Genomic DNA, 13,360 nt, shown 5'->3' on the forward strand with positions numbered 1-13,360 from the left:
GCTTCGGATTCTGTGTCTCCGTCTCTCTCTGCCCCCCCCCCCCCCACTCACGCTCTGTGTCTCTAACTCTCTCAAAAATGAATAAATGTTAAAAAAAATTTTTTTTTAATTAAAGCAAAACACTTATACTTCTATTCTTATCGCTGAGCTGAGCCCTGGGGAGCTCAACCCCAAACAGAAAGTGCTCCTGGGGAGCAGAACCCCCAAACAGAAAGTGCTCCTTCTTTTATATTTTCTCTGAAAGTCGAGAGTAGCATTAGCAAGCTGATTTCTACTACAGGTAATCAGATTCTAGGTAAAACTGTACATAAATGCAAAATCTTATAGCAGACAGAGTTAAGAGTAAAGCTCTGATTCCCAAGTTTCTGTCTATAAAAATATACATTCTGCTAGGTGGTTATAAAATTGCAATGTAATGGCATCGTGACTAAAGAAACGATCGCACATACTGAAATACAAATTAGTGCTGTCACTTACCCGACCGTAATCATAGAATCCATCACTAATTATGTTACTCGATGACAAGTAGCCAGTCAGGCTATATTTCAGAGACAGGTTGTTGTTGAGCAATTTGTTATAAGCTGCCTCACTGAATTTATTTTTTCGACTTACTGATAGATTAACTTCTTCAAGGATATCTAAAGCCCTGTCAATAAAAGAAAAGAGCGTTATTTGCTCTAAACAAGCAATCCAACATTAAATTCCCATGTATATCCGTAGCTAAGACTCTGAGTGAAGAATTGAGATGGAAAGGTTAAAGACACCTCACCCTTTTTTCTATTTATTTATGTTTTACTGTTTGTTTTTTGAGAGAGGGACAGAGCATGAGTGGGGGAGGGGCAGAGGGAGAGGGGGAGACACAGAATCCGAAACAGGCTCCAGGCTCCGAGCTGTCAGCACAGAGCCCGATGTGGGGCTCGAACACACAAACCTTGAGATCATGACCTGAGCTGAAGTCAGATGCTTAACCGACTGAGCCCCCCAGGCCGCCCCAACATCTCACCCTTTTAGATAAAGTAATGTTGACAGAATTATTAAGACAAATCAGTCCTTTCTGAGAATACGTATGCCATGCAGTGCCTCATGTTCAAACAGTTGAAAAGGATACTCTGCAGGGGGAGAAAGGTCTTCACTTAAAGCAAAAGCAGTATCGGGCTCCAATTTCTCCAGCTAAGCAGGCAATATATACATACGAAAATAAAGATGGTTAGGGGGGCACCTGGCTGGCTCCGTTTGTCAAGTGGGTGACTCTTGATCTCAGGATCTTAAGTTTGATGCCCTGTACTGGATGTGGGGGTTACTTAAAAATAAAATGTTTTTTAGGGGCAGCTGGATGGCTCAGTCGGTTAAGCGTCCGACTTCAGCTCAGGTCATGATCTCACGGTCCGTGAGTTCGAGCCCCGCATCGGGCTCTGGGCTGACTGCTCAGAGCCTGGAGCCTGTTTCCGATTCTGTGTCTCCCTCTCTCTCTGACCCTCCCCCGTTCATGCTCTGTCTCTCTGTGTCTCAAAAATAAACAAACGTTAAAAAAATTTTTTTTTAAAGATATTTAAAAAAAATAAAAAAATAAAATGTTTTCAAATAAATATTAAATATAAATATAAATGTAAATGTAAATATAAATATAAATACAAACAGAAATATAAATACAAATATAAATAAAGATGGTTAGAAATGGGGAAACCTGTCAGTGGAACCTTAAAAAGCCTGTTTGTCGGTTTGGTTAAACGCAGAATTCTGAGGCGGTCACGGCTCACGCATTTTATTTTGGCTTCCAAAGTGGAGAGACAGGGGCGCCTGGGCGGCTCAGTCCAGTAAGAAACGGACTCTTGGTTTGCTCTTAAGTCATGACCTCACGGGTTGGTGAGTTCGAGCCCGGCGTCAGGCTCTGCAGCGACGGCGAGGAGCCTGCTCGGGATCCTCTGTCTCCCCCTCTCTCAAAATAAATAAATAAACTTAAAAAGAAAAAGAAAATTAAAAAAAAAAAAAAAAAGTAGCCAGGCAGAGGTGTCGTTTCGCGATTGCAGAGTGGAAGAGAGGTGTTTATCAGGATGAAAAACCGACAGTCAAGATGGTTTTGTCGCGGAGGGGGGTCGGGGAAGGAGGTCTCCAGGGGTTGGGAGGAGCCCAGATGATCCTGCTCCCACCAGGCGGTCCTTTCTGGGAGGAAGGCTCGCGGTGCCCAGCCCAGCTCCCCAGGGCCCTGCCTGCCCTTCCTTGGGCCTGAAGACTGTCCGCCTTCCTCCTCTGCTCTCCATCTGAGCCAGAAACTCGAGGCAGCCCCACTCACCCGAGCTTGCAAAGTTCGACAGCCGTGAGCTCGTCATTGGCGCAGACCATCACGGCCCAGCTGGCGTGCCTTCTTACTTCATCATGCTTCGAGTGCAGGAGCTCGACCAGCGGCTCCAGGCCACCTGAATTCCTTAACTGAAAGTAGAAACTGCAAGTGTACGCGTTGGGAGGACACAATATAAACATTCGTGGGGTTTTTTGTTTGTTTGTTTCTGTAATCGCCTTGTTTGGTGGTGAAGAGATTTTAACTATGTACGAGCATTTTAGGATCTGTGCATAATTGGAATTTTTACATCCCGGGGTGAAAGATCTCCTGTAAAACCTTATAGACAGGAGCCCAGATTTCTGTGCAAGGTCAAGAGGAGGCCCCCAGGGAAATCATGGAGGGAGGGCGTCCTGATCTTTGGTGGGATGGAGACTGGGCAGACAGCCTATTATCTCGCCGCTCTACTTTCATTGACTCTGTTCCTCAACCTGAATGTTCACGTGGCCCTGGGGGAGGCAGGATGATGGTCCCCCAGAGGTGTCCTCTTCCCTGGAAGGGATTTTGCAGATGTGACAAGCTAACAATTTTGAGATGGGGAGATTGTCCCCGATCAACAGGTGGGCCCAATTTAATTACAAGGGTCTTTAGAGGATGGAGAGGAGGGTGCCTGGAGGCAAGAAAGGGGGTGTGGAGAAGCAGCGATTGGACAAATACCCTTTGAAGACGGAGGAAGGGGCCACAGCCCAGGGATGGAGGTGGATGGTAAAAGCTAGAAAGGGCCAGGAGACACATTTCCCCCCAGAGTCTCCCAAAGGAACACGCCTCTGCCAACACCTTGATTTTAACCCTTAAGACCCGGTTTCGGCTTCTGGCTTTGTAAACTGTAAGATGATAGGTTTATATTACTTTAAGCCACAACGTGGTGGTTACAGCAGCAAGAGGAAACTAACACGGTCCCTAAGGCTGGGCAGGGGGAACTGATACACTACGGGCCACCGTATACTACCACCAGACCATCAGTGTGGCCAGGGCAGTGTTGTAGCAATTCCCTAGAAAAAGAACAATTTTTGCTATCACTGCACAGCGTCTTTTCGTCATTTCTCCAAAGAGTGAAAAAGAGACGAAGAAAAGAATAGAATGAAAATCGGGCAGAACTAATCACGGTATTAAAAGGAAATTCAGGTACTGAAGGTAATTACTCATGTATAGAATTAGTCCAAGGAGGGGAAAAAAAAAAAAAAAAAAAAAGATCCGACAGAGCTCTTATCTACTGCCTGAAATGCAATATTGCATTATCTGAGCCTAGAGGACCAAAGAAAAAGAATAGTCTATCAGTTTCTGTGTGCAGTATCTGAAGACGAGAGCCCTTGTGGGAGAAGAGCTACTTGATTCGGTCATTTTCGGTCAGTGTCCAGTGGTAGTTCCCTCTCAGAGATGATACTTTAGCACGTGCAACATGCACGGCTTAGAAAAGTTTCCCTGAAGCGTCTCACGCAAGCCAAACTTCGGAACATCTTTACTTCCGAGTGTAACACACGATGGTCTGCGTCCGTGTGTTCTTTCGGCAAAGATCTCATTATGAATTCCTACATTCGTTTCCTCACTCATTCAACTACTGCTTATTAAGCATGCACTCTGCGTCAGATATAGGTTAATGACGTCGACACGGGAAAGAAAAACTCTCAGTTCCCTTCCCCACAGCCTCGAGGAGCTTATAGTCTTTCACACAGGAACCATATATGCGCAACAGACAAGGGACGCATACATGGGCGTAACGGGAACAATAGCAGAGGATACTCCCGGGTTCGAGGGCTGTCACGGAAGGCAGGATGGCGGAGATGGGTTTTGCGGGAAAAGCAGGATTTTAGCAGGCGGACAAAAGTGACCCTGGTTTTCCAAAAGGAGAAATCAAAGAGGTGAAACTAGGAGAGCAGAGCATATGTACAGAATTACAAATGGAATGGTGTTTCTGGAGTATGGAGTTCTGCCTGGGAAGAGGCGTTAGGTGCAGGTGGGTAGGTGCGGGTCAGTGACAGCCGTTGCACATCCGGCGAAGCAGCTGAACTTTTCCCCCCCGGGGCGGTGGGGACTTGCAATGAGGTGGTGAGGGTCACAAATTTGAAAGATCAGCCTGGAGGCAGTGTGGGAAGCAGGAGCCCGGAGCAGGGGGGGGGGGGAAGCGGTAGACTGATCTGCGGTATTCCAAATGGATGGACTATTCTGCAGACCGCATGGAGGTGTGACCAATATGCTTTTATCGTTCTGTTGCCGAAGCCCAGCATAGTACCCGGCACACAGTAGACATAAAATAAATATTCGGTAATCTTAGTGCCTTGATGGATGAATACAAATGAACCGAATCAATGGGAACAAAGACACAGGATAGAATAGATACCTAAGGGACTGAGGAGAAAAGATTTGTTAGTTGTCTGGGCAGGGAGCACAGTGCAGCAGCTCGGGGTCTAGATCGCATCCCTGATCTTCCAACTTATGAACTCTTCTTTGAGCCCACTACGTCTTTTTTTTTTTTTTTTTTTTCCCAACGTTTTTTATTTATTTTTGGGACAGGGAGAGACAGAGCATGAACGGGGGAGGGGCAGAGAGAGAGGGAGACACAGAATCTGAAACAGGCTCCAGGCTCTGAGCCATCAGCCCAGAGCCCGACGCGGGGCTCGAACTCACGGACCGCGAGATCGTGACCTGGCCGAAGTCGGACGCTCAACCGACTGCGCCACCCAGGCGCCCCCCCACTACGTCTTTAAGCCTCGTTTTCCACATCTGTAAAATGGGGATTACGAATCAGCCTGTCATGAGGAAGGCTAAATGTCTGTCAAGTGCTGAGCACGGTGCCCACCGCATAGCAAGTGTTAGCTGTTGTTATTTATATTATTGGCAGGAGAGCAACAAAGTCTTAGGCTGTTTGAGTGAGTGCCAGGTGACAAGCAAATATGGGAAAAGCAAGAGAAAAATAAATACGATCCACTTGTAAGAAAATGAAATTCTAGGTTTTAAAACTTTGAAATATACAAGAAACACAAGAGTGTGTGGAATCCATATGTACGATATAAAGCATCATAGTAAAGGCTCACCTGTCTAACACTCATCTTAAGGAATGACACATTCAGATGACCTCGAGCCCCTGTTTGCTCCTCTGAAGTGCATCCACTCCCTTGAGCCCCCAGGAGGATTTCTTGCATTGGGGGTTAATCATTCTCTAGCTTGTCTCTATAGTTTTAACTTGCGTGTCTGTTTACCTAAACAACGTATTGCTTAGATCTGCGTATTTCCGAATGCCACATAAATAGAATCTGGAACGTGTATTCTTTTGCAATTTGATTTTGCTCGGCATTGTGCTTGAGATGCATCCCTGTTGCTGTCTGTAACTACAGGTCATTCATTCTCACTGACGTGAAATTCCGCTTTGTGAATATACCGCAAATTTATTTGACCATTCTCTTCAAAACTGGACAACTGGTGTGTTTCCCGTCGTGTAGATATTGTAAACAATGCTTCCTGGCGCCTAGATACTGCCGATTTGTTTTCCAAAGTACTGCCCCGATGTAGCAGATTTTGGTCTTTGTGGAGCAGTTTTAGGTTCACAGCAAAACTGAGCCACGGGACGGAGATTTCCCACACTCGCCGCCCCCACTCGTGCGGCTTCCCCATTACCAAGTCCCCTACCGGATTGGGACATTGGTTACCACCGGCGAACATACACCTTCGCGTTATTATCACCCAGAGTCCATGGTTGAAGGGTTGCACCACTTTTGAAGGACCTAAAGGATGGGTACGTTCGAACCCTTGAAAGTGTTGCAGAATAATCCACCGATGGGTGGAAAAATGAGACTCCAGGTCAGCAAAAGCTCTCACCTCTGTCCGGGCCTCCACATCGCACGCAGTTGCGGCCACGGTGAGCGCCGCTTTGCTCTGCACGACCGTGTTCGCGGAACGCAGCGGGCCCAGGAGGGCGCTCGGGACGCCGTGGCTCTGGAGGCCGGCGCGCAGAGGCTCCTGCATTGCCACGTTCGCTAACACTGTAGCCGCGTTGGCGACGGCTCCGTCCCGTCTGCTCGACAGGATGCTTACTAACGGATCAACACCGTCAGCTTCAGCAACAGCCCTGGGGAAACGGAGGAGAAATGAGCGTCATTCATCCGAGTTCAGGACGTTGTCTTTGGCGTGTACACCTGAACCTCTGCCGCAACTGAGTCCTGATCAAACCGTTCGGGAAAGAAATTAATTTGCGCTGCGCTGAACCCGGCATGGAGGTGCTAGTGATGTCGGGAAAATGTCGGTTAAGAATGAATTTCAGTTACCCCTTTCCTACTTCTGCAGCTTGCAGTTAGAGAAAAAGGCATGACGACATCTTAGAAATCCTCTTACCGCTGTTCATTTTTTAACTCAGTGATACTTGTAAGATCAGGAAGTTCGATTCGGAGAAAGTCGATCAAGATATTCCCATCCGGTAGGAAAGCAAAGCTTTTAATTTTTAATTTTTTTAATGTTTATTGATCTTTGAAAGAGAGAGAGAGAGAGAGTGGGGGAAGGTCAGAGAGAGAGGGAGACACAGAATCCGAAGCAGGATCCAGGCTCTGAGCATGAGATCATGACCTGAGCTGAAGTCAGATGCTCCAATGACTGACTCACCCAGGTGCCCCGCAAAGCTTTAAATAGTAGGAATGGTCTCACGGTCCATGGGTTCGAGCCCCATGTCGGGCCCTGTGCTGACAGCTCGGAGCCTGGAGCCTGTTTCGGATTCTGTGTCTCCCTCTCTCTCTGCTCCTCCCCCACTCACGCCCTGTCTCTCTTTCGAAAATAAACATGAAAAAAAATTAAAAATAAATAAATAGTAGCAATGAGTGTGGAGGGAATGCTCCTGGTTTAAGTTAAGATTCTTTAGTTCATCTTCCCCGTATTTAAATGAGGCTGTTAATTGTGGGCAGAGGGTAACACATTTGGAGCCCGCAAAACATTTTGGAGGTGAATGTTGCTTTTACAGATTAAACATCAAAGATCAAAGTCATACTCCTGACATGATAACTACTAACTGCTGTCAGTAATGTTGGCATATTCAGTTGGTAACTTTCCTATTTCTGCTATAAAGAGACCACAGTCATCCGTAACGATATTAACAGTCTGACAAGTAATAAGCCGAAATCTCTTTTTAAGAATGCCATACTTTCTATAGTCTTTGCTTTCTAATTACTTAAAAAGCTCATAAAGGAGCAAAAATAAAAAAAGAAATCATTTTAACAAGTGGACGATTTAATTATGCTCCTTAATATTTGGAACTGCTTCAGACGAGAGATGTTCCAAACAATAAGATATACAGAGCATCCTAGTTTCAAAGGAAGACCCCGAATTCTTGTTAAAAATCCGCTTGTATCATCGTGGGAATGGAGGTAATCAAGACAACAAGAAACATACCTGAGACTTCAATAATATGAACATCTCTTTAAGGTTTATATTTGACACATTCCACTTAGGAACATATTAAGAGCCAACAGTGGAAGAAAAAAAAAAGTGAGGCCATATGATTCAGCCCATCACCCTGTATTCTGATGAATTAAATTTAATTTGGTCGTCACTTAAATTTGCTGATTGTGAAGAAGTGACAACCTCAAGAATAGGAGTTATCCAGGCACCTGGGTGACTCAGTTAAGCATCCCGCTCCTGGTTTGGGCTCAGGTCAAGGTCATGATCTCACAGATTGTGAGTTTGAGCCCTGTGTCGCGTTCTGCGCTGACAGTGTGGATCTTGCTTGGGATTTTTCTCCCTCTCTCTCTGCCCCTCCCTAGCTTGCTCTCTCTCTTTCTCTCTCTCTCTCTCTCCCCCAATAAATAAAAAAAAATTTTAAAAAAATAAAAAAAAAAAAAAAAAAAAAAAAGAATGGAAGTTATCACAATTGCCCAAGAGAGTACAGAATGTAAATGAAATATCACCGAGGAGAAAAGAAGCTATGATTGTCACACAGACCAGCTCAGAGGTGGACGGAACCGACAGCAACTAGGTGGGGACAAAATGACTAAGGCTCTGGAGAATGCCGGGTCGCTTGGTACTAACCCTCAAGGCACCTCCCACCCCTGGTGTGAATAAATCCATCCGGGAAACACGCCATATTGATACGAAGGCAAAGTCAAGAGTGTCTGTTTCCACTTCTGCCCATGCTCTAGTCCTTGGTACATATTTAATCCTTCTTGTGGTGTCTCCCATTCTTTCTTACTGCCAGCAAGCATTTGCAATTACGCACATTTTCTAATCATTAGAGACGTAAACCTGCTCCAAACTCATTTTATTTCTACAATAATATAAAATACCTAAAGGTAAACGCATACCAGTCAATTCTCAAGGGCTTTGTCTTTTGTATGGAAAATTTAAGTAAATACATAGGATCACACTCCATCGTTTCGATTTCTCTTATTTGTTTAAGAAAAAAAAAAAAAAAGGGCTACGAGATACAGGAATTTTCATCGGATGTACCTCTGCCCACAGCCTTTGTGTTTCATTTTGGCTTCTTCCTTTTTCCTGGACAAAGGCATATGTTGCCTTGGCTCCTTTGTATCTCTATCTTCTGCTCTTTTCTGTGCTCTTTATGAGCCAGTAAAGAGAAGTACATAAAATCCTAGCTGTTTAAGAAACCAAAGATTCTAGTACACAGTGGAATAGAGCTTTTACTAAATGGAACATAACTGCCAACGCTGAGAGACAAATCGCACGCGTGCAGCTGGGAGAACTACTTGCATTGTGGGTAGATCCCTGCCTGTAATGTGCTGCGTGCACTCTGTTCAAGTGTAAAAAGCGTAACCGAGATGAAATTATTATGGTGAAAAAAAATCCAGCTTATTATTCTTACCTAAAAAAACCCAAACAAGCCTTAATTTCATTTATAGAAATAGAGCACAGAATTTACATTTTTCTTAAAAAAAAAAAAAAAAGAATGGCATTAATTTTGTGATTCAGACCCAAGATGTTCTGTTTTATTTTTCTGTGTCTAATGTGCACACAAGCTGAAGCCTGTCATATTTTAAAAACACATTTCTGTCTCCTAGATAGTCTATAGCATTCTCCAAATGAATGGGACGGAAGTCAAACTGCTTTGTTACAAAATCCAGAATTGTAGGGCTATATGTCATCATGATAATCGAAAATATTTTGATTCTTACTATCATTAACCTCCACCAGTTGGAGTTTAATCAAGTAAGAGTTTAAAATGGGCATTAAAAAAAATAACTAAAACTCAAATATGGGAATGTATAAAAACATCTGTTTGTATCACTTGATATATGTAAACAGAAGTGAAGTTCGACACGTCATGTGTATCCAATTTATTACCAAGTCCTGACTGGTTTCCTGCCCCATATTTCTCGAACCTCTCTCTTTTCTCCAGCTGTGTCTCTCCGATCCAATCCAGTCCACATCCTCTCTTGTGAATTGATGTGCTCTTCTAAGTGGTCTCTCCTCTCCCCCTCCAATCCTTTCTCCAATTTACAGCTAAAGCGAGCTTTTAAAATAATAATCCAGGACACCTGGGTGGCTCGGTCGGTCAAGTGACCAACTTGGACTCGCGTTATCATCTCCCGGTTCCTGAGTTCGAGCCCCCTGGGCTCGCTGCTGTCAGCGCAGAGCCTGCTTCGGATCCTCTGCCCCTCTCCCCTCCTCTCCCTCTGCCCCTCACCCACTCACACTATCTCTCTAAAAAATGAATGAACATTTAAAACTAGATAAGTAATCGGATTATTATAATTAAACATACAGTAATATACATAATACATAAAATCAGAATCAGGTTATTTTTTTTTAATTTTCTTTTTTAACGTTTATTTACTTTTGAGACAGAGAGAGACAGAGCATGAGTGGGGGAGGGTCAGAGAGAGAGGGAGACACAGAATCTGAAACAGACTCCAGGCTCTGAACCGTCAGCACAGAGCCCGACGCGGGGCTCGAACTCACACACCGCGAGATCATGACCTGAGCCGAAGTCGGACGCCTAACCAACTGAGCCACCAGGTGCCCCAGAATCAGGTTATTATAATTATATATACAGTGAAATATATAGTACATACAATCAGATGTCTCCCCTACTTAAAATGTTTCTGGTTTCCCATTGCTCAGGATGAAGTTCCAAATTTCTCACTTTGCCTCCAAGTCCCTGCAGGAGCCAACCTGCCTCCCCCAGCGCCGCCCAAGGCCTCTCACCTCTTCCTGTGGCTCTGTGCTCTGGGCCTCACTGGGGACCTGCATCACGCTACCGCCACCGGGCTCTGTCACCCCTCTCGATGTTCCAGAACGCCGTTCTGACTTCCTATCGAACTCTTCCCCCGGAAAATTCCTATTCACCTTGCCAAGTTCAGCACAAATGCCTCTTCCTCTAGGAAGCATAACCCCCCAACTGGATCAGCGCTCTTTTCCACGTGAGCTCAAGATCATTTGTTTGTTAAACATAGACACATTTTTTAAAATGATGTTTCGGCACAAATGGTCACACAGAACAGCAGCAATCTTGAAATACTATTTTATAGAAGCTTGTTGTGGGAAGGAGCTTAGCACAAAGTTTCTCGTTTAAATCCTGGAGCCCTGGGGCGCCTGGGTGGCTCAGTCGGTTGAGCGTCCGGCTTTGGCTCAGGGCACGATCTCACAGTTTGTGGGTTCGAGCCCCGCATCGGGCTCTGTGTTGACAGCTTAGAGCCTGGAGCCTGCTTCAAATTCTGTGTCTCCCTCTCTCTCTCTGCTCCTCCCCTGCTCATGCTCTGTCTCTCTTTCTCCTTGAAAAATAAATAAAAACATTAAAAATAAAAATTTAAATCCTGGAACCCCAAGATGAAAAAGCACTTACGGGCATGGGCACTAAGAACATTGTGCTCAAATAAGTGTCTCTTTATGGCTCCCTGAAAATACTATGCTATTTCATGTCTGTGTGTCTTTGCACTCACGTTTTCTCTGCCCAAAAGGCGGGTCCCTATCCCTCCGCACCTCTGCCTGGGGGACTGTAGCTCACCCTTCAAAACCTGCTCAACTGTCCCTTCCTGTGTGGAGTCGTTCTTGTCCGTTCTTGTCCATCGCTGCCTCCCTTTGTTATTCACTCCCTCCTCTTGCTATGTCTACACCTGGCTCCCCCTTCTTAGAGGCGGGGCTTGAGGCCTATTTATATCCCCAGGGCTGAGAAGATCAATATATCTAAACTGACTTGACTCAGCTCAAGGGGAGCAATGAAGAAAACCTCAGTAGGAGTCGCGAGAGGGTGAGGGGAAAATGCCCGGCTCAGCTTTAAGTTTGCAAGAAGGCATAGGACCCAGCCAAGTTGAGGTCTCTGCTCATATCACCTACGGCTGCCCTCCCCACCCCCAATGCTACTCTAATTATTTCCGTGAAGTAATTATCATGTGGGGTTTAGCACATGGCATCTTACGCTTTAGACAACCTCTTAGGGATATATCCATTTCATGTGCCAAAGGATGTCTACGTTTTGTCTTTGCAGACATTGTTGACCTGTTTACTCGGGTCCCATCGTCAGATGACGCTATTTGGTACTTCTCAGAAAACCCTCACTGCAGTTTGGAGGTTCACGTTTAACCCGTCTGCGAAGGCTGGTTACGTGAATCAAGGGTGACCTTGGGCAGTGCAGAAATCTGTTTAACAGAGCCCACATACAGGGTAATATGTGGAACCCGATGGAACAGATGGTGATATTGGCAATCAGAACCTTGTTTGTTAACAGTGATTACAACCATTCTCACCAGCGTGACTTTTCATATGTCTCTGCGAGGTTCGTCACACCAAGGAAGACATATTGGCAACAGACACACCGCAAGTGGTCAGGAGAGGTGCATATGCCGCCGGCTCAGGGCTGGCGCGGTTAAGCCTTGAGGGCTCCCAGTGAGGCTGTACAGGTGCCTGGGGATGGGACGCTGGCCGTTATGATACACGGGTCTCTCGGGTATCACAGCCAGATCTGGAATGCTGTGAACAGGATTCCTGACTCTGGTTCCAGCCAGTTTTTCAACAAAAGTAATGATCCAAGAAGTCGAGCGTATTCGTGAAGTTGATCGATTTCTGAGCGCATCGAAAAGAACTAAGACCCCGCTGCAGCCCCACGGTTGCACGGTGCACGGTTGCACGGTTGCACGTAGCTGGGGATACGTGCCCCAGCTCTGGCTGAGCTCCAGGATAGACAAAAGTAGCCAAGAGAGTTCTCCTTTTAAAGGAATATTATTTAAAGAAGCTTATCAGCAGTAAGGGAGAGAATCACAATGAATTGTAGGCAAATGCTCAAAGTGAAGGGTTTTTAAGCAACATACAATTATTAAAATAAAACCCAGCCACAAAAACAAATGCACGACGTTTTACACTCCACAGCAAAATAGGAAAAACGCAAAAAAAAAATTTTTTTTAAAGGATGCGAAACCAAATTGCTTCTATTACGTTGGTGTATCTGAGTGGCATAATTTTGAGACCTTCAGAGTGTGCTTTTCTGCTCTAGTTGCTATGACATCATGGTTTCCAAAGAGATAATGGCTAGTTGCAAAGCACCTAGTAGAGGCTGACCCAGCACCTTCAAAACAGCATGCAGGTTTTTGTTACCAATTACGAGGCAGTCAACCAAAGTCTAGGGATTTCAAATGCAATTTTCTTACGAGTGACATGGAATCCTTATTGACCTATCTGTCCAATCACAATACTTCCTTCCATACATGCCACCTTCTGTTTCAAAAGCTGGAATGGCTGCCAATAATTAACTAGCTGCCATCAGGAAAGAACAACTGTCTTCATTTTACATGGCTGACTTGTCTCCTGATAAAATAGGAATAATGGTCAAGGTGTTTGAATATTCGCAATAAATGGCTTTTGCGGTTACCAAATGTTTCTGTTTAGCCTGGAAATCAGTCTCTTTGCATATCTGCACATGACAAGGGACGCAATCCCAAAGTAATTAGAGGTACCATGTTGTTGGTTTTCTTAACTAAATCATAAGGACGCTGCGTGCTTTCGTGTGACAGCACTTGCTGGGGCTGCCTTATTCTCATCAGCTCTAATGTCACCTTCTTCTGGAGAGGCCATCTTTGACGAGCATCATGTCATTCCCTC

General features: G+C 45.1%; 1 protein-coding gene across 17 annotated transcripts in view; it reads right to left on the bottom strand.

Moving 5' to 3' along the window:
• Positions 1–13,360, bottom strand: part of ARMC3 (armadillo repeat containing 3) — a 101,323-nt gene that overhangs the window by 22,613 nt on the left and 65,350 nt on the right. For all 17 annotated transcript variants that reach the window (XM_040451226.1, XM_040451229.1, XM_040451227.1 and 14 more), the window contains 3 exons: positions 6,149–6,398; positions 2,291–2,427; positions 478–646 (listed from right to left, as the gene is read on the bottom strand). In XM_040451226.1, the coding sequence (XP_040307160.1) occupies positions 478–646; positions 2,291–2,427; positions 6,149–6,398 (556 nt within the window). The remainder of the gene's footprint in view (positions 1–477; positions 647–2,290; positions 2,428–6,148; positions 6,399–13,360) is intronic.

The sequence above is a fragment of the Herpailurus yagouaroundi genome, unplaced genomic scaffold, assembly GCF_014898765.1.
Source record: "Herpailurus yagouaroundi ecotype Mexico unplaced genomic scaffold, PumYag 203, whole genome shotgun sequence".
NCBI lineage: Eukaryota > Metazoa > Chordata > Mammalia > Carnivora > Felidae > Herpailurus > Herpailurus yagouaroundi.